The 23,100-nt window shown below is 40.3% G+C and overlaps 1 protein-coding gene across 2 annotated transcripts in view; it reads left to right on the forward strand.

Annotated features, from left to right (window-relative positions):
* The window catches only part of EPS15 (epidermal growth factor receptor pathway substrate 15), a 133,628-nt gene that overhangs the window by 93,726 nt on the left and 16,802 nt on the right, over positions 1–23,100 (forward strand). For both annotated transcript variants that reach the window (XM_066269218.1, XM_066269219.1), the window contains exons 17-21: positions 1,702–1,818; positions 2,057–2,147; positions 5,832–5,867; positions 7,615–7,751; positions 15,660–15,729. In XM_066269218.1, coding sequence (XP_066125315.1) covers positions 1,702–1,818; positions 2,057–2,147; positions 5,832–5,867; positions 7,615–7,751; positions 15,660–15,729 — 451 coding nt within the window. The remainder of the gene's footprint in view (positions 1–1,701; positions 1,819–2,056; positions 2,148–5,831; positions 5,868–7,614; positions 7,752–15,659; positions 15,730–23,100) is intronic.

Consider the following 23,100-nt stretch of genomic DNA (forward strand, 5'->3'; position numbering starts at 1 on the left):
AAGGGACAGGATTAAATTTACCTTTTAGAAAATGTGGAAAATGGATTGGAGAGTGGGGCTGGACACTGTATTAAGAAGGCGGTTGGAATGGTCTGTATGAGAGTTGTTTTAGCCTAAACTTCAGCAGCAAGAGGATGTATGATGAGAAAAACATAAATTTGAAAGATATAAAAGTAACAGATGATTTTACTTAGACAGTACAGTGTTGGACACATTTCTTGGATTTTTTTTTTTTTTTTTTTTTGTATTTTTCTGAAGCTGGAAACGGGGAGAGACAGACAGACTGCCGCATGCTCCCGACCGGGATCCACCCGGCACGCCCACCAGGGGCGATGCTCTGCCCACCAGGGGGCGATGCTCTGCCCCTCAGGGGCGTCGCTCTGTCGCGACCAGAGCCACCCTAGCGCCTGGGGCAGAGGCCAAGGAGCCATCCCCAGCGCCCTGGCCATCTTTGCTCCAATGGAGCCTCAGCTGCGGGAGGGGAAGAGAGAGACAGAGAGGAAGGAGGGGAGGGGGTGGAGAAGCAAATGGGCGCTTCTCCTATGTGCCCTGGCCGGGAATCAAACCCGGGATTTCTGCACGCCAGGCCGACGCTCTACCGCTGAGCCAACCGGCCAGGGCCTTGGATATTTTTTAAGCACAAAAGGTAAAATTATTAGGTTTTCTTTCAAAGTCATAGGATGGTGTTAAGTAGATATTGCTCCTGCCTCTTCTTGAGCCTTGTTTTTTACTGGCATAAATCCATAAAGCAATGGGAAGCCACTGAAGGACTTTTAACCAGGAAGGTTAAAATCAGTTTCACATTTTAGATCTATGATGATGATGATGATGATGATTTTTTAGAGAGACAGACAGGAATAGACAGGAAGGGAGAGAGATGAGAAGCGTCAACTTGTAGTTGTGACACCTTTGCATCGATTGCTTTCTCATATGTGCCTTGACCAGGAGGCTCCAGCCAAGCCAGTGACCCCTTGCTCGAACCGTCAACCTTGGACTCAAGCCAGTGACCTTTGGGCTCAAGCCAGATGAGCCTGTGCTCAAACCAGCGACCTCAGGGTTTTGAATCTGGGTCTTCAGCATCCCAGGCCAACACTCTATCCACTGCACTACCCCCTGGTCAGGCTATTATTATTATTAATGTTTATTATACTGATTTTAGAGAGAGAGAGAGGAAGAGAAAAAGAGAGAGATAGGAACATCAATTTGTTCCTGTATGTGCCCTGATTAGGGATTGAACTGGCAACCTCTGCATTTTGGAACAGTGCCCTAACCAACTGAGCTACTGAGCTATCTGACCAGGGCAGATCTATTACTTTGACTAGTATAAGGAAGATTGATTGGAAGTGCACATATTGGAGGCACAAAAGCAATTGGAAGGTTGCTACAGTAATTTGGACCAGGAATTATGTCAGTGGGAGATAGTGATAGGATGGAAAAGCAGGGAAGAATTTGAGAAAGAGAGAGACCGATTCAGTAAGACATGGAGTCTAGCTGAGGGGCAACCAAAGGGAGATGGTTAAGGAAACTGAGTGACTTTGATGATTGGTGATACCATTTTCTCAAGAAAGAATATAGGAGAAGTTATTCAGTGAATATATTCTGCTTGTCTTTTTATTTTCTGATAATTTTTGCTTATCCTTTGCCAGTTTCCTCTGCCAGGTAGAAAACATTGTTAGTCCATGTGCCATTAATATTTTGTAGGCAAGAAGCAGTCCTGAAATACTGCCTTCTGGTGTGACTGATGAAAGTGAAGTGGTGACTGCAGCTGTAAATGAAAAAGTTGGTCCTGAATTGAACAGTGACAACCATTCAAAAGAGGTAAAAATAATTCTATATGTAAAAATAATTTTACATATAAATGTTCTTTTTTTTTTACATGTAAATGTTCTTATTGCTGGTTTCCCAATAAGGGTTATACACTATTTTAGGCTAAGGAAAGAGAAAAGTGTGTTAAGTGAACTTTATGCCACAGAAATATTTGTTATATTACCATCAGTTCATTTTTCAAAGCATAGTATTTTATTTTTAAAATGTTACCTTTTAAAATTATTTTTAGGAAGATCCATTTACTATAGAATCAAGTTCACTGACAGATCCAGTTGCAAACACAAACTTGGATTTTTTCCAGTCTGATCCTTTTGTTGGCAGTAAGTACTCTTATTTTTATATTCTAGATTTACCAAAAAAGGCTTTTAAATATATAAACTGTATAAGAATTAGGGCTTCAATTTTGAGAGCCTACTTGTTATAACAAAAGTAGAGAGGAGAGTAAGGTTTTATATGCTCAGATCTTAGTTTTTGTCCTCTTTAGGCAACTAAATCCTAGACTAAGCATTTGATTATGTCTTAAGAACCCCTGTATAAGAGTATTTCTTCTTCAGAATAAAGAACAGAAGGAGAAAAGATTGAGCACTCTTAAATCAACTAGCAATTATTTACTAAAAGTGCCAACACCGTGCCTTTAAAGCAGTGGAAGCTGTAGTGATTAGTAGCCTAATCCCTGCCCTTAAGGTGCCTACAGTCTTATTGAAGAAACATAAGTTTAATAAATTAAAATATGTAATGTCACTGTAAATTATGCTAAATACTACTGTTAAAGCTCTTTTTGCAGTTTATTTATTTCTAAAATCACCCTGTGAAAGTGATAGGTTAGTCTTTATCAGTTTTAAGGTTGGCAAACTGAGCACATAGAATAACTTGCTTAGAGTCATGGCAGTAATGAGCCTAGATGTGAGAGCTTTTTTAAAACAAATCTTACTGAGAATACCTAACCTGTGGTGGCGCAGTGTAGAAGGCATCAACCTGGAATGTTAAGGTCACTGGTTCAAAACCCTGGGCTTGCCCTGGCTGGTTGGCTCAGCGGTAGAGCGTCGGCCTAGCGTGCGGAGGACCCGGGTTCGATTCCCGGCCAGGGCACACAGGAGAAGCGCCCATTTGCTTCTTCACCCCTCCGCCGCGCTTTGCTCTCTCTCTCTTCCCCTCCCGCAGCCGAGGCTCCATTGGAGCAAAGATGGCCCGGGCGCTGGGGATGGCTCTGTGGCCTCTGCCTCAGGCGCTAGAGTGGCTCTGGTCGCAACATGGTGATGCCCAGGATGGGCAGAGCATGGCCCCCTGGTGGGCAGAGCATCGCCCCATGGTGGGCGTGCCGGGTGGATCCTGGTCGGGCGCATGCGGGAGTCTGTCTGACTGTCTCTCCCTGTTTCCAGCTTCAGAAAAATGGAAAAAGAAAAAAAAAAAAAATCCCTGGGCTTGCCCCATCAAGGCGCATACAAGAAGCAACTACTATGAATTGATGCTTCTCACTCTTCCCCTTCTCTCTCACCTCTCTCTAAAATCAATAAATAAAACTTTTTAAAAAATGTTAAAAGATATATAAATTGAACCTTTGAAGTATACAACTAAATGGTTTTAGTATATTCAGAGTTGTATAATCATCACCAAAATCTAATTTTTTTTAATTTTTTAATTTTTATTTTTTATAGAGAGAGTCAGAGAGAGAGAGAGAGAGATAGGGACGGACAGATAGGAACAGAGAGAGATGAGAAGCATCAATCACTAGTTTTTTGTTGCGACACTTTAAGTTGTTCATTTATTGCTCTCTCATATGTGCCTTGACTGTGGGCCTTCAGCAGACTAAGTAACCCCTTACTTGAACCAATGACCTTGGGTCCAAGCTGGTGATCTTTTACTCAAACCAGATGAGCCCATGCTCAAGCTGGCAACCTCGGGGTCTCAAACCTGGGTCTTCCACATCCCAATCCGATGCTCTATCCGCTGCACCACCACCTGGTCGGGCACCAAAATCTAATTTTGGAACATTTTTTATCACCCCATAAAGCAGTCCCATACCCATTAGAAGTCACTTCCCATTTTCCTAACCCCAGGCTCTAGGTAACCACTAATCTTTCCTTCTCTGTAATTTTGCATGTTTATGTAATTATGCAATATTGTCTGGCTTCTTTCACTTAGCGTAATATTTTCAAGGTTCACTCATATTGCAGTGTGAAGTAGGATCTCGTGGGTTTGATTTGTATTTCCCTAATGGCTAGGTTTGTTTTTTTTCCTTAATGGCTAATGTTTTGAGCATCTTTCTATGAGATTATTGGTTATTCATTTATTTTGGGGGGAAACATTTATTCAAATTATTTGCTCATTTTTAATAGGGTTGTATTTTTATTGTTGACTGATAAGCATTTCTTACATATTCTGAATATAAGTCCCATATCATATGTATGACTTACAGATATTTTCTTATATTCTCTGTGTTGTCCTAATTTTGATGAAGTCCAATTTATCCTTTTATTTTTCTCATGCTTTTGATATCATATCTAAAGTCCAAAGTCATAAAGATTGCCTCCTATGTTTTTGTCTTTTTTTTTTTAATAGTTTGGGTTTTTTTTCCAAGTTATTTTTATTTTATTTGTTTATTTATTTCAGAGACAGAGCGAGTGTCAGAGAGAGGGATAAATAGGGACAGACAGACCGGAACGGAAAGAGATGAGAAGCATCAATCATCAGTTTTTCGATGCAACACCTCAGTTGTTCATTGATTGCTTTCTCATATGTGCCTTGACTGTGGGCCTTCAGCAGACCGAGTAACCCCTTGCTTGAGTCAGCTACCTTGTGTCCAAGCTGGTGAGCTTTTTGCTCAAGCCAGATGAGCCCGCGCTCAAGCTGGCGAGCTCAGGGTCTCGAACCTGGGTCCTCTGCATCCCAGTCCGACGCTCTATCCACTGTGCCATCGCCTGGTCAGGCTTTTTTCTATTTTTTGTATAGTTTTAGTTGTTATATTTAGGTCTTTGATCCATTTTTAGTTAATTTTGGTATATGGTGTGAGATAGGGTCCAGCTTTATGCTTTTGCACGTGGATATTTAGTTGTCCTAGCACCACTTATTGAAAAGACTATCCTTTTCCCATTTAATTGTTTTAGCACTCTTTTCAAAATTCAAATGATCATAAATGTAAAGGTTTCTATCCGGACTTAATTCTATAAGCATTTTTTTTCTTTTTCTTTTTTACTTCAGTGAAGCTCAGTGTCTGTTTCTGAAGTGGTGTTAATACCCATTCCATACTGGGGTGAAGAGTAGAGATTTTGTTAGTGAAATTCTTTCTGTTATGCCTATTCTCCCATCCATCTGTAACTACAGCTTGTGACCAAGAGTTAAGTGTAGTTGCCTATAATTCAAATTTGCCTCTTTGATGAGGTATGTTGTTCTGCCTTTACTCTTTATTATTTTATCTTTATCATAATTTTTTTTTATTATTATTCATTTTTCCGAAGCTGGAAACAGGGAGGGACAGTCAGACAGACTCCCGCATGCGCCCGACCGGGATCCACCCGGCACGCCCACCAGGGGCGACGCTCTGCCCACCAGGGGGCGATGCTCTGCCCATCCTGGGTGTCGCCATGTTGCGACCAGAGCCACTCTAGCGCCTGAGGCAGAGGCCACAGAGCCATCCCCAGCGCCCGGGCCATCTTTGCTCCAATGGAGCCTTGGCTGCAGGAGGGGAAGAGAGAGACAGAGAGGGAAAGCACGGCGGAGGGGTGGAGAAGCAAATGGGCGCTTCTCCTGTGTGCCCTGGTCGGGAATCGAACCCGGGTCCTCCACACGCTAGGCCGACGCTCTACCGCTGAGCCAACCGGCCAGGGCTCTTTATTATTTTAAATATTTCCTAGTGGTGGATGACATTCATTATTTTATCTACTTTGAGGTAGAGCTAATGAAACAATTTTGCTATAAGAAACTTTACTTTTGTTTTAAAGTTATCTTTAATGGTGCTCAATAGTATTTATTATTATTTTGATTTCTGCTTATTTATTTTTTCACAGGTGATCCTTTCAAGGATGATCCTTTTGGGAAAATTGGTCAGTACCAGTATATCATTGAGGTCGATCTTAGCTTCAGTTTGATTCTAGTTAATTATAAGCTTATATTGTGTTTAGTAATGGGAGATCATAGGTAGTTATAGGAAATAAACTTCCTTTTTATTTAGTTTTGAAACTGACATAAGATCCCACTAAGATGTATGTCCCTATCATTTTTAGAGAGAAAGTAGTAGAGTCTTGCAAATTTATTTAACTCTTAGATTTACTTTTTTTTTTTTTTTTTTCTTCATTTTTTTGAAGCTGTAAACAGGGATAGACAGTCAGACTCCCGCATGCGCCCGACCGGGATCCACCCGGCACGCCCACCAGGGGCGACGCTCTGCCCACCAGGGGGCGATGCTCTGCCCATCCTGGCGTCGCCATGTTGCGACCAGAGCCACTCTAGCACCTGAGGCAGAGGCCACAGAGCCATGCCCAGCGCCCGGGCCATGTTTGCTCCAATGGAGCCTTGGCTGCGGGAGGGGAAGAGAGAGACAGAAAGGAAGGAGGGGGGGGTGGAGAAGCAAATGGGCGCTTCTCCTGTGTGCCCTGGCCGGGAATCGAACCCGGGTCCTCCGCACACTAGGCCGACGCTCTACTGCTGAGCCAAGCGGCCAGGGCAGATTTACTTTTTTTAAAATGACATTAGTATTTGTACTTTTGTGTTTTTAGTAATATTAAAACTGATTTCTCTTTACTAAAGTTTAGGTGAGGATAACGAGTTATACTACTACAGGATTTTAAACTTTTGTTTTCCTAAATTACATATAGTCTCTTCCATGAATAGAGAAAAATCTTAAAGATACTGAATGTAAAGATTTTAAGATTTTTTGCATCGGAATAAAGCAAATCTTTTGTCCCATTTAATTATGCTTTGAAAATGTTACCTTTGAGCTCAGAGAAAAAAATACTTTTAAAAGTTTGTGTTGTTTCTTTAGTTAATGATAGCATAGAATAAGGGTCTTATAATTGGATCCCCTGAAATTATATACTAGTTTAAAAGAAATAATTTTGCTGCCCTGGCTGGTGGCTCAGTGGATAGAGTGCCAACCTGGAATGCCAAGGTCACTGGCTTGAGCCTGAGGTTGCCAATCCTGAGGGGCACCAGCTGGATCCTAGGGTTGCCAGCTTAATCCCATGGGTGCTGGCCTGACCCTGAGGGCACCAGCTCAACCCCTGAGGTTGAAAGTTTGAGCCCTGGTGGGAGAGGCAATCAGTTGGCACAACTAAGTGGAACAGTGAGTTGATGCTTCTCTCTCTCTTTCTCTTTCCCTCTCTCTATCTCTTTCCCTCTCTCCTTCCCTGTCTCCCTCATTCCTCTTTTCCTTTCTTTTCTTCTCAAAAAATTAAATTAAATTTAAAAAAAGTTTATTAGGTGAAAGACTCTTATTTTTTACCAAAACCATTATGGAATCTGTGGTCCCCCTCTCCCAATTAGGATCACCTGCAATTAGAATCGGCTTAGAGGTATTATTTAAACCTGGCATACAGGAAACATTTGTGTAGTAAATGTTGGAATTATTGGTGTCCTTTAGGTGAATGGTGAAAAGTAGGAAAGGATGTTAATTAAAGCTGTTTTACTAGATGGAACTGTCTAGTTTTTTAACTTCAGTAGTCATAATACAAAATACCTAACTTAGATTTTGCAGGAGTTCTAAATGTCCTTTTATCGCTGCAATTGTCATGCCTTCAGGGGTCAGGAAATTCAGTTTATTTAGTCTGTCATATTTGTGCTGTATTTTCTTAGATCCATTTGGAGGTGATCCTTTTAAAGGTTCAGATCCATTTGCATTTGACTGTTTCTTCAAGCAATCTTCCACTGATCCTTTTGCTGCTTCTAGTACCGACCCTTTCAGTGCAGCCAGCGGTAGCAGTAACTCCTCGGTAAGTGGGAGGGTTAAAAACCATTACATGGATAACAAGTGTTTTAAGTGAGTGTCTTGAAGTACACACAGTGATTAAAGAATCTTCTTTTAGATTACTCTTGGTAGGCCATATAAGATTTTTAGTCTCACTCAACCCATCTAGTTTTTGGTTCAAAGCAGTATTTCACAGCTTGATCACCCACTGGAATTAACTAAAATGACATTTTTTTTTATTCAGTGGGAGGAGGGGAGGCAGAGACAGATTCCCACAATCACCCCAACTGGGATCCACTCAGAAAGCCCACTAGGGGGCGTTGCTCCTTTGTTCAGCAACAGAGCTCTTCTTAGCAATTTAGGCAAAGGCTATGGAGCTATCCTCAGCTCCTGGGGCCAAATCACTCCAATTGAGCTGTGGCTGCAGGAGGGGAAGAGAGAGAGAGATAGAAGTGAGAGGGGGAGGGATGGAGAAGCAGATGGGTGCTTCTCCTGTTCACCCTGACCAGGAATTAAACCTGGGACGTCCTCACACCAGGCCAACACTCTACCACTGAGCCAACCGGTCAGGGCCTAGAATAACTTATGTCATCCAAAAATCAAGTCTGCCCTTCAAAGAACCAAATATTGTCCCATTGGGGATATTAGAAATAAATGATCAGAAATCCATATATCAATCTTAAGTAAAAAGTTTGGTATACATTCTTGAAATAATGAAAATCAATTTAAATTTTATTTACTTTTTGATTTTAGAGAAAGGAAGGGGGAGAGAGAGACACTGATTTGTTGTTTCACTTATTTATGCATTCATTGGTTGATTCTTGTATGTGCTGACTAGGGATCAAACCTGAAACATTGGCTTATCGGGATGATGCTCCAACTGAGCTAGCCCATCAGGGCTAATGAGAAGCATTTATTAAAGGAAACATTGATGTTTTAGAAGAATAAAGTTATTTATGTTATTTTATAGATACATCCAGAATATTAAGCTTGTAAAGAAGTACAAATACCACTAAATGTCAGACTACTGAGAACATAACAGTGCAACAATCACTATTTAACAACCGCATATAGTACTAGGATCAGCTCCTTCTGTGTGCTTTACATTCATTGTTCCTGATCTTCACATCAGCCTTGCAAAGTAGGCGTTGGTGTTTCTATTTTAGAAATAAGAGCACTGGGACTCAGAATAATTAACTTTTTTTTTAAGTGAGAGGAGGGGAAAGAGACAGATTCCCTCATGCACCTTGACCAGGATCTACCCAGCAGCCCCATGTGGGGCTGATGCTTGAATCAACCTAGCTGTCCCCAGTGCCTGAGTCCAGTGCTCAGACCAACCGGGCTGTCCTTAGCGCGCAGGGCGAACACTCAAACAAGTCAAGCCACTGGCTATAGGAGGGCAAGAGAGAGTGGGGGAAGAAGGGGGAAAAGAAGCAGATGGTTGCTTCTCATATGTGCCCTGACTAGGGGTCGAACCCAGGATATCTGCTTGCCAGGCCAATGCTCTGTCCACTAAGCAAACTGGCCAGGGCCTCAGAAAAATTAACATATCCAAGGTCATACAACTAAGTGCATTATCATTTGGAGGCTTTAAAAAACAAAATTTTTATATCATGGATATTTAAACATATTCAGAATACAGTAATGCAATGAAATATTCTAACAAACTTTAATGTATCTGTCATCCAATTTCAATAATTTTGAGTAATTTTGGAGCTTTAAAAAATTTTTACTTGGAGGCTTTTTTTAAGTGAGAGTAGGAGAGATAGAGAGACAGACTCCCGCATGTGCCCTGACTGAAATCTACCTGGCAACCTGGTCTGGGGCTGATGCTCTGCCTGCCCATCTGGAGCTGCTTGTAACAGAGCTAGCTATTTGTAGCTCCTGAGGCAGAGGCTCAACCAGAGCCATCCTCAATGCCCTGGCTGATGCACTTGAATCAATCAAGCTATGGCTGCAGGAAGGGAAGAAAGAGAGAGGAGGGGGGGGAGGGGTGGATAAGCAGATGGACGCTGCTCCTGTGTACCCTGACTGGGAATCGAACCCGGGACTTCCACACACAAGGTTGATGCTCTACCACTGAGCCAAATGGCCAGAGCCTGGAGGCTTATTATTTGAGGCAGAATTTTCATGTTTATTAAGTAAACCAGACCCAGAAAGGATCAATTGAGTGATAGGCATTTAAAGTGCAACAGTTTTGTCTTTTAATACTTTTAGATTAGAAATACTTTCTTAAGCAAAAAAATAAAAGAAAGAAAACAGCTGAGTTGTGGTGGTGCAATAGATAAAATGTTGACCTGGAATGCTGAGGTTGCCAGTTCAAAACCTGGGCTTGCCTGGTCAGGGCACATATGGGAGTTGATGCTTCTTGCTCCTCCCCCCTTTCTCTCTCTCTCTCTCTCTCTCTCTCTCTCTCTCCCCCCCCCCTTTTTAAAAAAATAAATAAAGTCTTTAAAAATAAAAAGTCCTCATAGACACAGATAACAGACAGTATGGTGATGGCCAAAGGGGAAGGGGGGTGGGGGCAGTAGAAGAGGCTTAGGGGGATAAATGGTGATGGAAGGGGACTTGACTTGGGGTGATGACCACACACTACAATATACAGATGATGTGTTATACAATTGTACTTGAAATCTATATAATTTTATCAATGAATGTCACCCCAAGAAATTCAATAAAAACTTTAAAAAAATACTTTCTTACAAAAGTAATTGATTCTTCCTAAAGATCATAGATTTTGGTATTCTTGAAAAGCTTCCTTACTGTATTTGGTAAGGAGCTACTTGGCTAACAACTGGTATTTTCCATTGATGTAAAACTGAGCAGATGCCTTTGTAACTGAATATTTGTGGTTTCCACAGGCTACTGGATACTGTGTTTACCTACAATACATAGTATGCAGTGTGGACCTATTTGCCAAATTCTTCCTAAACTGGCTGCAACCTGAATTCTTTTCCTCTCACCTTATTCTACCCTCTCATTCTTCACTTGTATCATTTAAAGAGCAAGAAAGCCAAAGCACCTCTTTCAAATTTAAAACTAAACAAGTTTCTCCTGTTTCTCTACACTGGTGAATTTTTTCTGCCATTCATTCTATTTTTTTTTTCTTTAAATTTTAAAAAATTGCCTGACCTGTGGTGGCGCAGTGGATAAGGCGTCAACCTGGAAATGCTGAGTTCGCCAGTTCAAAACCACGGGCTTCCCTCGTCAAGCACATATGGGAGTTGATGCTTCCAGCTCCTCCCCCCTTCTCTCTCTCTGTCTCTCTCTCTCCCTCTCTGTCTCTCTCTCTCTCCCTCTCTCTCCTCTCTAAAAATGAATAAATAAAATAAAATAAAAATTAAAAAAAATTTTTTTTTTAAATTCATTTTAGAGGGGGAGGGGAGGGATTGAGAGGGAGAGAGAGAGAGAGAGAGAGAGAGAGAGGGAGAGAGAGAGAAGGAGGGAGGAGCAGGAAGCATCGACTTTCATATGTGCCTTTGACCAGGCAAGCCCAGGGTTTCAATCTGGTGACCTCTGTTCCAGGTCGACACTTGAATCACCGTGCTACCACAGGTCTGCCACTTTTTCTCTTTTCTTCCCATTTTTGAAAGCTATTTGCCTTTGCTGACAGCTCTTAATTTCTCCTTTAAGAGCAAAACAAAGCAAAAAACCAAATTGGAAATATAGTAATAGCTGTTTATCTAATGTTTTCTATGTGCCAGGCATCGTGCTAAGCTCTTTTCATATGCTACCTCATTTAATCTTCACAGTAATCGTATGAGGCTCATATTATTATCCTCATGTTTATAATAAAGTAAATGAAGCTCAGAGAAGTTGAGTGGTAATAAGTTAGTAAATGACACAAATGAAGTCAAACTGTGATTAAAAATCCTTTATTTCTTCATAGTTCCAGAAGCCCTGATTGTGCAATCTTCTGTTTTTTTAAAAAAAACAAAAAAACAGGCCTCTGATTATGCCTCCAGTCATGAGTCTCGCCAAAAGTCTTTTTTATTCCCTTAAGGTTTGTGTGTGTTCTTAAAGGGATATAATTTAAAAAACCAACCAATACAACTTCCATTTCCTACTGGTAGCATCGTGTAGGTACTAAGTCATATAGTCAGAGTAGGGAGTAGATGGCTGGTATGGAAGAGAGAATTTCAGTGATAGGTTGGCTGATATTGTTGGAGGATTTTGGAATGTTAATTTTATAAAATCATACCACCTGAATTTGAGTTATGAAAATTACTTCTTTTACTAAATTGCCTAATTATTGAACTGAACGTAACATAGAAGTTTTGTAGCCACTTAGGCTACATGTCCAACTTGTTCCCCTTGCTATCCCAGTGGGTTTTTAGGGTGTTGCACAGTATATGCTAAAGGAGTACAGATTAAACCTGACATGCATGTAGGCATGCTTTTTCTGTTTTTCTCTGTAATGGCACACAAACTTGTAAGCTATTATTAAAAGCCAACCCTGGTTGTTTTTTCTTTTCTCAAAGTCAAGAAGCAATAATGGTTGGTAACTTAAGTTATCATGTCATTGACTGTCTTTCACACTGATATTTTGTCTATTATATTAGAAACCATGGAAAGTTGTTTGCTATACAGACCAGCTTAATTTTTTTCCCTTTGGTTGCTATTCATTCATTCAGCAGATACAATCAGAGTATGAGCTGGTGTGCTGGTTTTATTTTATTTATTTTTTTTTGAGAGAGAAGAAAGGAGAGAGATGAGAAGTATCAACTTATAGTTGCATCACTTTAGTTCATTGATTGTTTCTCATACGTGCCTTGACGGGTGCAGGGGTGGGGGCCTCAAGCAGAGAAAGTGACTCCTTGCTGAAGCCAGCAACCTTAGGCTTCAGGCCAGTGACCTTGGGATCATGTTGATGATCCTGTGCACAAGCCGGTAACCTCAGGGTTTCAAACTTGAGAACTCAGAGTCCCAGGTTGATGCTCTATCCACTGCACCACTACCTGGTCAGGCACTAGTGTGCTAGTTCTTTTTTGTTTTTTTTTTACAGGGACAGAGAGAGTCAGGGAGAGGGAGAGACAGGGACAAACAGACAGAAAGGGAGAGAGATGAGAAGCATCAATCATCAGTTTTTCGTTGCGACACCTTAGTTGTTCATTGATTGCTTTCTCATATGTGCCTTGACCACGGGCCTTCAGCAGACCGAGCAACCCCTTGCTTGAGCCAGTGACCTTGGGTCCAAGCTGGTGAGCTTTTTGCTCAAGCAAGATGAGCCCGCGCTCAAGTTGGCGACCTTGGGATCTCGAACCTGGGTCCTCCGCATTCCAGTCCGATGCTCTATCCACTGCGCCACCACCTGGTCAGGCTAATGTGCTAGTTTTATAAATATCATTGGCATCAGTTAAAATAAGTGCTATCATTTTCAGTTCCAAAATTTCAGTAGTAGTAATTACTTCTTTCTGCTAGTAGTTTTAATAGGTCCTCTTTTATAAAGAGAGAATATAAGTCTCAACATTACTTTTCTCTTTTCTAATACATTTGTTTTACTTGGGAATTTATAAATTGAACTCTGAATTATCCTCTGACATTCAATTATAATATCCAACTTCTTGATGATTAGAAATAGATGACGTTGATAGTTATGAGTCAGAGCAGAAGATAAATATTACAGAAGTCATTCATGCCCCTTTCACATGTCTGCCAAGGCATTTAGATGGCCTCTTAAAGAGAGCCTAATGCGGCCCTGGCCCGTTGGCTCAGCGGTAGAGCGTCGACCTGGTGTGTGGGGGACCCGGGTTCGATTCCCGGCCAGGGCACATAGGAGAAGCGCCCATTTGCTTCTCCACCCCCACCCCCTCCTTCCTCTCTGTCTCTCTCTTCCCCTCCCGCAGCCAAGGCTCCATTGGAGCAAGGATGGCCCGGGTGCTGGGGATGGCTCCTTGGCCTCTGCCCCAGGCGCTAGAGTGCTCTGGTCTCGGCAGAGCGACGCCCCGGAGGGGCAGAGCATCGCCCCCTGGTGGGCAGAGCGTCGCCAGTGCCGGGTGGATCCCAGTCGGGCGCATGCGGGAGTCTGTCTGATTGTCTCTCCCCGTTTCCAGCTTCAGAAAAAAAAAAAGAGAGAGAGAGAGAGCCTAATACCAGAAAGAAAAAGTTCAATTGTCTTCCTGAATACACAGTTTATTTGACCATGATTAAAAACTAAAGTAAAGTAGAAAGACTACTGGCTTCTGGTATAGTCCTCACTCTTTGTAGCTGCTCGCCCTTGCCACTTGACCCAGAGTTTTACATGACTTATTTAAAAGTGGCAGAATCTTTTTAGCAAAAGCCGTCTGTCTCTTTCTCTCTCCCTACCCCCTTCCACTCTTGCCCTCCTCCCTGGTGTACAAGTACATATTTTCTTTAAGGGTAAGACTGCTAAATAGAAAATGGAAATTTAGCATTTTCTGATATTAAGTACTAGAGTATTTAAAAGTTAAAATAGTATGCATCTGCCTGGCCTGTGATGGGGCAGTGGATAAAGCGTCGACCTGGAACGCTGAGGTCGTCAGTTCAAAACCTTGGCCTTGCCCTGGTTGGTTGGCTCAGCGGTAGAGCGTCGGCCTGGAGTGCGGGGGACCCGGGTTCGATTCCTGGCCAGGGCACATAGGAGAAGCGCCCATTTGCTTCTCCACCCCCCCCCCCACCTTCCTCTCTGTCTCTCTCTTCCCCTCCCGCAGCCAAGGCTCCATTGGAGCAAAGATGGCCCCAGGCGCTAGAGTGGCTCTGGTTGCGGCAGAGCTACGCCCCGGAGGGGCAGAGCATGGTCCCCTGGTGGGCAGAGCTTCGCCCCTGGTGGGCGTGCCGGGTGGATCCTGGTCGGGCGCATGCGGGAGTCTGTCTGACTGTCTCTCCCCGTTTCCAGCTTCAGAAAAATACAAAAACAAAACAAAACAAAACAAAAACCTTGGCCTTGCCTGGTCAAGACACATATGGGAGTTGATGCTTCCTACTCCTCCCCCCTTCTCTCTCTCTCTCTCTCTCTCCCCTCTCTAAAATGAATAATTTTTTTTTAAGAAAAAGAAGAATAGTATGTATCCTAAATGCAACATTATCCTGGAATAGGAAAAGAACATTAATGGAAAAATTGTTGAAATTTCAAATAAAATCTATAGTTTATAGTTTTGTACCAGTACTAATTCTTCAGTTTTAGTAACTGTACCATGATTATATGAGATATTAACATTAGAAGAAGCTGGGTGAAGGATATATGGAACTCTGTATTATCTTTACAGCTGTTCTAGAAATCTAAAATTATTTCAAAATAAAAAGTTAAAATATTGTGCATCTATATAAGTAGCAAAATTATGAAGAAAAAAAGTCAAGATAATCATTACCTCTACAGAGGAGCAGGGATGGGATGGTGGTGGGAGAGGAAGAGCACAGGAAGACTTCTTGAAGTGTTGGCATTTTGTTAAACTACGTGTTTCACACAGTTTTTTGAATGGATATTATATTTTACAAATAAAGGAGATTAGAAAATATGTATCATTTTGATGTAATAAAATTCAAATTAGTAGGGGGAACATTTTTTGCTAATGCCTTGTTTTTAATGAATTTAGCGTGTGTAAAGGAGAGGGAGGGGTATAAGGAGGGACAAATATATAAGGTGATGGAGGATGGTTTGACTTCAGGTGATGGATATACAACATAATTGACTGTCTGAATGATGTGGAGATGTTTACCCCAAATCTGTGTACTTTGTTGACCAATGTCACCCTGTTAAATTTAATTTTTTTGATAAATTTTTATTAATTTTAATGGGGTGATATCAATAAATCAGGGTACATATATTCAAAGAAAACATGTCCAGGTTATTTTGTCATTCAATTATGTTGCAAAGCCATCATTAATTTTCTTAAAAAATATATTTTCTCTGCTGTGGCAGTGAGGTCTCAGCTATGAAATGTTCCCTGCATCATGGTTTTGTGTATTTGTTTAGGTAGAAACATTGAAACACAATGATCCTTTTGCTCCTGGTGGAACAGTGGTTGTTGCAGCTAGTGATTCAGGTAAGAAAATAACAGCCATTTTTTTGAACAGTAAACATTACCCTTTTCTTTAAGCATCTTTTTGTTTTTTTGGTCTCCAAATATATTTGTCCTATTTATATATGTACAGCTTTAAAATTATAATGTAGTTACATCTGATTGTAATCTACCAATAATCAAAATGATGACGTGTTTATGTATCACATTCTACTTTTTTTATTATTCATTAGCTATTTATTGTTCATGTTGAAGCTGTTAATAAACTATGTACTCTAGTCAATATCAGTTAAACCAATAAATTATTTTCCATTATAAAAGCAGTGTTGCTTGGCAGTTTCAAAGTCATCATTGACTCTTATGGATCTTGGCCTAAATTTTAAAATTAGTGGTTTCCAATAGGTAATGGTAGTAGCTTTCCAAATAGTGGCTTGGTCCTGTAATACAAAGAAAAGGTAAATGTTATTCTAGCATCTAGTTCTAGTGCTTTATCTATGGTATCTAATTTTCCATTTATTCTTTTAATAACCTTTAAGTAATTTTCCCATTTTAAAGGTCAGGAAATTAAGGACCAGAACATTAAGTAACTTAATTAAATTAATTACTGTTTTTTACATTAAGTAACTTAATCAGGTTTATTTTTTTATCAAATTTATTGTGTTAACATGGATTCAAATGTCCCACTGAATATAACACCCTCACCCCCACCCCCATGTCCTCCCTTACACCTCTTTTGCCCCCCCCCCGCCTCCAACTCCCTCCACCCTTCCCTCTGAGATTTGCTGTCCTGTTTTCTGTATTTCTGTGATTTATATACACACTATTACTAACCCCGTCACCTTCTCTGATCCCCTCCTCTCCCCCCCTTCCCTCTGACAGCTGTCCCTGTGCTCCCTGTGCTAGATGTGAGCCAGGCAGAGCCAAGATTCAAACCTAAGTCTGACAGTCTGAAAGCTTTCTTACCCCTGAGTAACTCTGCTTTCTTTTCACTTTTCATTAAAAAATAGACTGGCTGTTCTGTAGGAGATCTGGGAATTAGAAGGAAGTGAACTGAAACAAGTAAATACTTCACAATCGTGCTGGAAATTGAATGCGATATTTTTCAGATGGAAATTGAGTTATTCAATTCACTAATTTGTTGATTGTGCCAAGTAAGAATTGTGAGCCTAGGTAGAGATAGTAGAAATGCCTTCACAATTCGGATTTCTTGTATTGTACAAATTGTAACAAGATGGGATTTAGTACTGTGCATTATTTATTTTCAGGTTGAAAATTAACTTCCAACATGAGTAGCAAGAAGGAGGAGTGTAAAAAGCAGATATGTAGAAAACAAGATTAATGTAAACCGAAACATAGAATGGCAGCAAAACAGTTTCCTAAAGGCTTATTGTAGTAACAGTGGCTGAATTATATCTTTTTTAAATACATTTGATTTTTTAGACTCTCCTTATTAAGTTGATGATTTAATATATGGTTAGGGATATTATATATTTAGAAAGTATAACCTAAGAAAATAAAATGAAAGGTTAATACATTTATAATTGACTCTCGATTGCCCACACTAAGGAATCGTAAGTGCCATGAGAATTTGTTAGAACTGCAAAATTTTAAAGAAAATTTTGAGGTTTTGGAGATCCCCTCCATTTAGGGTAAATCATGAATGATTTTAAAGCAGAGGTGGATTTATGTTATGCCTGGAAGGAATGGGCTAGGGTTTTTATTGAGGAGTTATGGAAAGTGCAGGTAAAGCAGAGTCACAGGAGCAAGGACTGCAAGTGGGACATCTAGGGTGCGTTCAGGGAAAAGCAGACACTTTGATAACGCTTATTTATATATAGAATCGTTGGATTATATGATCATTCTGTTTTTCATTTTTTGAGAGATTATCATACTTTTTATAGTAGCTGTACCATTTTACATTCTTGCACAAGGGTTCTAGCTTTTCTACATCCTCACACTACTTTCAATTTTTTGATAATAGTCACCCAGAAGGGTGTGAAGTGTCATCTTACTGATTTGATTCACGTTTTCCTAATGATTAGTGATGTTGAGCAACCTTTGACCATTTGGATATCTTTTTTAAAAAAATGTTTTTCAGTTCTTTGCCCATTATTTAAATTGGTTGTTTGCTTTTTTGTTGTTGAGTTGTAGTTCTTTATGAGATACATGATTTGCAGGTATTTTCTTGCATTCCATGAGTTGCCTTTGTATGTATTGATACTGTCTATTGGGGCAAAAGACTATCATTTTTATGTAGTCCAATTTATCTCCTCTGTGGCCTATGCTTTTATTGTCATATGCAAGAAAGTATAGTTACATATATCGAACATGAAGCTTCCCCCTGTGTTTTCTTCTAAGAGTTGAATAGTTTTAAGTCTTCCATTTAGGTCTTTGGTCCATTTTGAGTTAATTTTTGTGTATGTTGTAAGATATGGGGTCCAACTTTATTCTTTTTTATGTGGATATTCAGTGTTCCCAACACCATCTGCTGAAAGGATTTGTTCTTTCCCCATTGAGTGGTTTGGCATCCTTGCAAAATATCATTTAACTGTATATGTAAGGATTTATTTCTGGGCTCTCTAATCTGTACCAGTGTTCTAAATGTCTGTCAGAGGCCAGTATCACACTGTTTGATTACTGTAGCTTTGTCATAAGTTTTCAAATAAGAAAGTTTGAGAATTCTTTTTCAAGGATTGTTTTGGCTATTCAGGATCCCTGGAGATTTTATATAAATTTTAGAATGAATTTTTTATTTCTGCAATAATTGTCATTGGGATTTTGGTAGGGATTACATTCAATCTGTAGATTGCTTTCGATATTATTAAAATCTTAACAAAATTAAGTATTCCAATCCGTGAACATGGGCTGTTTTTTCATTTATTTGTTCTTTACATTCAGAATATATTATTGTTGTCAGTGTACAAGTCCTCATTGGTTAAATCCTAAGTATTTTATTCTTTTGGATGCTATTTTAAGTGAAATTGTTTTCTTAATTTCCTTTTCAGATTGTTCATTGTTAGTACATAGAAATCCTACTGGTTTTTGTGTATTATGTATCCTACTACTTTGCTGAATTCATTTTGTTCTAAACAGCTTTCTTGTGGAATCTTTCTACATGTAAGATCATGTCATCTGCAAAACAAATATAATTTACTTTGTTCGAACTTGGGTGCTTCCTCCCCCCCTTGCCTAGGGCTTCTATAGTTGCATAGAAGTGGTAAAAATGGGCATCCATCCTTGTTTTGTTACTGGTTTCAGAGCAAAAGCTTTCAGTCTCTCAACACTGAGTATGATTTTTGCTGTTAGCTTCCCACATATGGCCTTTATTATATTTGAAGTAGTTTCCCTCTTTTCTTAGTTTGTTAAGTGTTTTTCTTTAATCATGAAAAGATGTTAAGTTTTGCTGTTCTTTCTCTGCATCAGTTGAGATATCATGTGGGCTTTTTTTCCTTTATTCTGTTAATGTAGTGTATTAAATTGGTTGATTTTTTCTATGCGGAACCATCCTAACATACAAAATGAGAGCCTGTAGCTTTTTAGTGTGCTGTCCAGCTGCTGTCCTGATTTGAATGAGAATCTTAGAACCCAAAATTTTTCAGCATTAAATGGACTACATATTAGTGGTGTTTGGGGCTGAGTTACACAGCCCTTCCACAGACTTAGGAATATCAGAGGTCTGAAATTTTCTTAAAAAAAAAAAAATTAACAGCTATACACAAGATCATCCAAACTTTGTTTTTGCATTTTTCTTATTTAACCTTTACAGTGGTTATATGAGACAGGAACTATTCTGTCTCACTTTAAGGATGAGGAACATGAGAATTGGGTCAAGCAGTTTACCTAAATTCACAATAACTATAGCATGCTCAGTTGCTAAAGCAGTGCTTGTGCTAGTAGTCATGTGTCTCGGCCTTATCCTCTCATCCAGTCCTGACATTATAAAAATTGGGGTAGGGTGATGCCACACCCTTTTTCTTCCCTCTGAAGTGTACAATGCCTTTGTTAGAGCCGGAAGGAACCTTAGACGTGTTATGGGGCAGAGTTTTCACATTCTTTTCTATGAAACTAGCTTCCAGAGAGATTTCAAAGTGTTGGCAGATTCTAATTTCATATATTTTTGTCTTTGAATTTTTTAAAACTGCAGTTTAATTAAGTATATGCATTCATATATGTTATAAATCAGCTTTTAGCATATTGAAGTGTACTAGTGCTTTAAAGTCCTGTCAAATTAAGTGGGTTTTGTGCAAACCTCTGAATAAAAATTTATTTAAAAGCCTGACCTGTGGTAGCGCAGTGGACAAAGCGTCAGCCTGAAATGCTGAGGTCAGCACTTCGAAACCTCAGGCTTGCCTGGTCAGGGCACATACAAAGAAACAGCTACTACAAGTTGATGCTTCCCGCCCCTCCCTCCCTTTCTCTCTCTCCTCTACCTGTAAAATCAATAAATGAAATTTTTAAAAAAATTATTTAAACTACTCTGAGAACATAAGACTCTTGTTTAAAAAATATGTGTAATATGTGTTTTCCATTTTGTTGTTCAGAATTTTAAAAAGATATGTCCTAAGGGTCATGCTTTATTAAAACTAATCAAGTTTATTGATTTGTCAAGGGTAAACATTCTTAAGTGCAATTGGCCTTTCTCCTCCCTGCAAGTCTGTGATGGTGAAGACAATGACTTCTAACCAGTTCAGTTTGGTTTCATTGCCTTGATTCCCACCAGTATTTTTACACACTGTTGATTTTACAACATTGCTGCAAATATCAACACAATGAGAAAGTTAACATCTTCATATTCTGAAAGTAATTTTGACCTTACAGTCCTACCTAAAGGGGCTTTGGGGACCTCTGGGGTTCATGGACCACACTTTGAGAACTGCTCATCTAATTTGTTCTAAAAGATTTTCCTGTTACTCCATATTGTTCTGGTCTCTGTTGCCTCAGGACAACTTGCTCCGGGGAGGTATCCAGAACAGATGTCTTCTCTTATTCTAAATAGAAGCAAGAGAATAATTTCAGTGTCCTAGAGAAAGAACTGAAGACCTGAGGCTGTTTTTTTAGTTCTGTATTTAGCCTGGTGCTTCTGCTGTTATCCTAATACACATTTCCTTTGGTGGTGGTGTCCAGTTCTGTGTGTTCAACTGCAGTCTCTGCCTGATGACCCCTGGATTTAGTCCTGTAGTCCTGAACTCTCTCCTAAACCTCCAGTACCTTCCAGTTACCTGCTGGACAGTTCCCCTTAGGTGATGCTTGAAATTGAAATAATCATTTTCCAATTAGTTTGTTCTTCAAAGTATAATATAAACAAAAACAAAAAGCAAATCTTCACCTCCTTCTACATTTTTCTTTCTATACTAATGACACTATTTTTGACCCTCAGCCAATTATCCTAGACTTCTCATCATTTCTCACCTCCAATAAATTGTCAAGTCCTATTATTTAACCCCCAAATAGTCTGTACCTCCTTATACTCAGCTTTGGGCCCTCAGCACGTTTTCCTGGACTAGGATATTAAATTACCCCCACTCTCTATTTCTCAAGCTGTTATCTACATGATTGTCAGAATTGTCTTTCTTAAGAAATATATGTGTGTATATAATGTTTATTATTATTTCTGTTATAATTTATAATTTAATATATCATATTACATGTGTATTGTTCTTTAACTTAATGTGTCACATGTATATATCTGGAAGTAAAGTTGTCTACCCTATGAAATATAAAACAGTATTAAACTCTTCTGTGTGCCTATCTCTGTTACTATTATTTTCATCTATGCAGTTGCCTAAGCAAAGATCTGGAAGTCATCCTAGCTTGCATACCTACTCTTGCAGGCCAGAACTTCTGGGACACAGCACAGGACCAATTGACTGCTAAAGAAATGAATAAATGACATGTCTCAAATCTGCTATGCTGTCATAATATTTTTTTTTTTTGTATTTTTCTGAAGCTGGAAACGGGGAGGCAGTCAGACAGACTCCCACATGTGCCCGACCAGGATCCACCCGGCATGCCCACCAGGGGGCGATGCTCTGCCCATCCGGGGCGTCGCTCTGTTGCGACCAGAGCCACTCTAGCGCCTGGGGCAGAGGCCATGGAGCCATCCCCAGTGCCTAGGCCATCTTTTGCTCCAATGGAGCCTCGGCTGCAGGAGGGGAAGAGAGAGACAGAGAGGAAGGAGAGGGGGAGGGGTGGAGAAGCAGATGGGCGCCTCTCCTGTGTGCCCTGGCCGAGAATCCAACCCGGGACTTCTGCACGCCAGGCCGACGCTCTACCACTGAGCCAACCGGGCCAGGGCCTATGCTCTCATAATATTTTGAATTGACTATAAGCGTAAATAGCCTAAAGAGTTGTTGTCATGATTAGGACATAGGTACTTGAGTCCATTTGCCTGAACTTATTTTTTTAAATTGCTGGTTTCTTATGTTTCCTTTTTTTTTTTTTTTTGCATTTTTCTGAAGCTGGAAACGGAGAGACAGTCAGACAGACTCCCGCATGCGCCCGACCGGGATCCACCTGGCTCGCCCACCAGGGGCGATGCTCTGCCCACCAGGGGGCGATGCTCTGCCCATCCTGGGCGTCGCCATGTTGCGACCAGAGCTACTCTAGCGCCTGAGGCAGAGGCCACAGAGCCATCCCCAGCGCCCGGGCCATCTTTGCTCCAATGGAGCCTTGGCTGCGGGAGGGGAAGAGAGAGACAGAGAGGAAGGCGCGGCGGAGGGGTGGAGAAGCAAATGGGCGCTTCTCCTGTGTGCCCTGGCCGGGAATTGAACCCGGGTCCTCCGCACGCTAGGCTGACGCTCTACCGCTGAGCCAACCGGCCAGGGCTTCTTATGTTTTCTTAATCTCAGTTTCCTAAACTACAAAATGAGTTGTTAACAATTATACCTCATGGGTTTGTTGGGTAGATTAAATATGTTAAAGTGTTTATTGTGGTTTCTGTCATAGTAAATGGTAGCTGCTATTGTTGTTGTTGTAATAATTTTTGCTACTACTAAGAATTAGTTTAATGGTTTCCAAATGCAGACTAATATTACTTGGAATTCATTCTTTGTTCCAAGTGAAATAGGGATTATGGAGAGAGTGTGTGTGTGTGTGTGTGTTGCCAGTTGCCAACTCTCTTTTCTTGGCAAGGATTCTTTTAGTCTAAGATTTTCTCTTTTTAGTTTTTGAAGTCCTTTTGTTTGTGAAATGAAAGATGGACTTTAGTTTAGTTCTTATGATTAAGTTGGCAAATCTGTTTTCCCAACTTATGTATGTATGTAGGTAGATAGGTTCTTAATGTATATACTTAGTTAATTTACTTGTCCATAAAATTCCAACTTCTGGAAACCACTAAAACTCAGAGAGCTGGCATTATATACCCAAGGTTACAAACATAGGACATTTGCCCTCCTT

This window comes from Saccopteryx bilineata, chromosome 3 (assembly GCF_036850765.1).
Source record: "Saccopteryx bilineata isolate mSacBil1 chromosome 3, mSacBil1_pri_phased_curated, whole genome shotgun sequence".
In the NCBI taxonomy this organism is placed as follows: Eukaryota; Metazoa; Chordata; class Mammalia; order Chiroptera; family Emballonuridae; genus Saccopteryx; species Saccopteryx bilineata.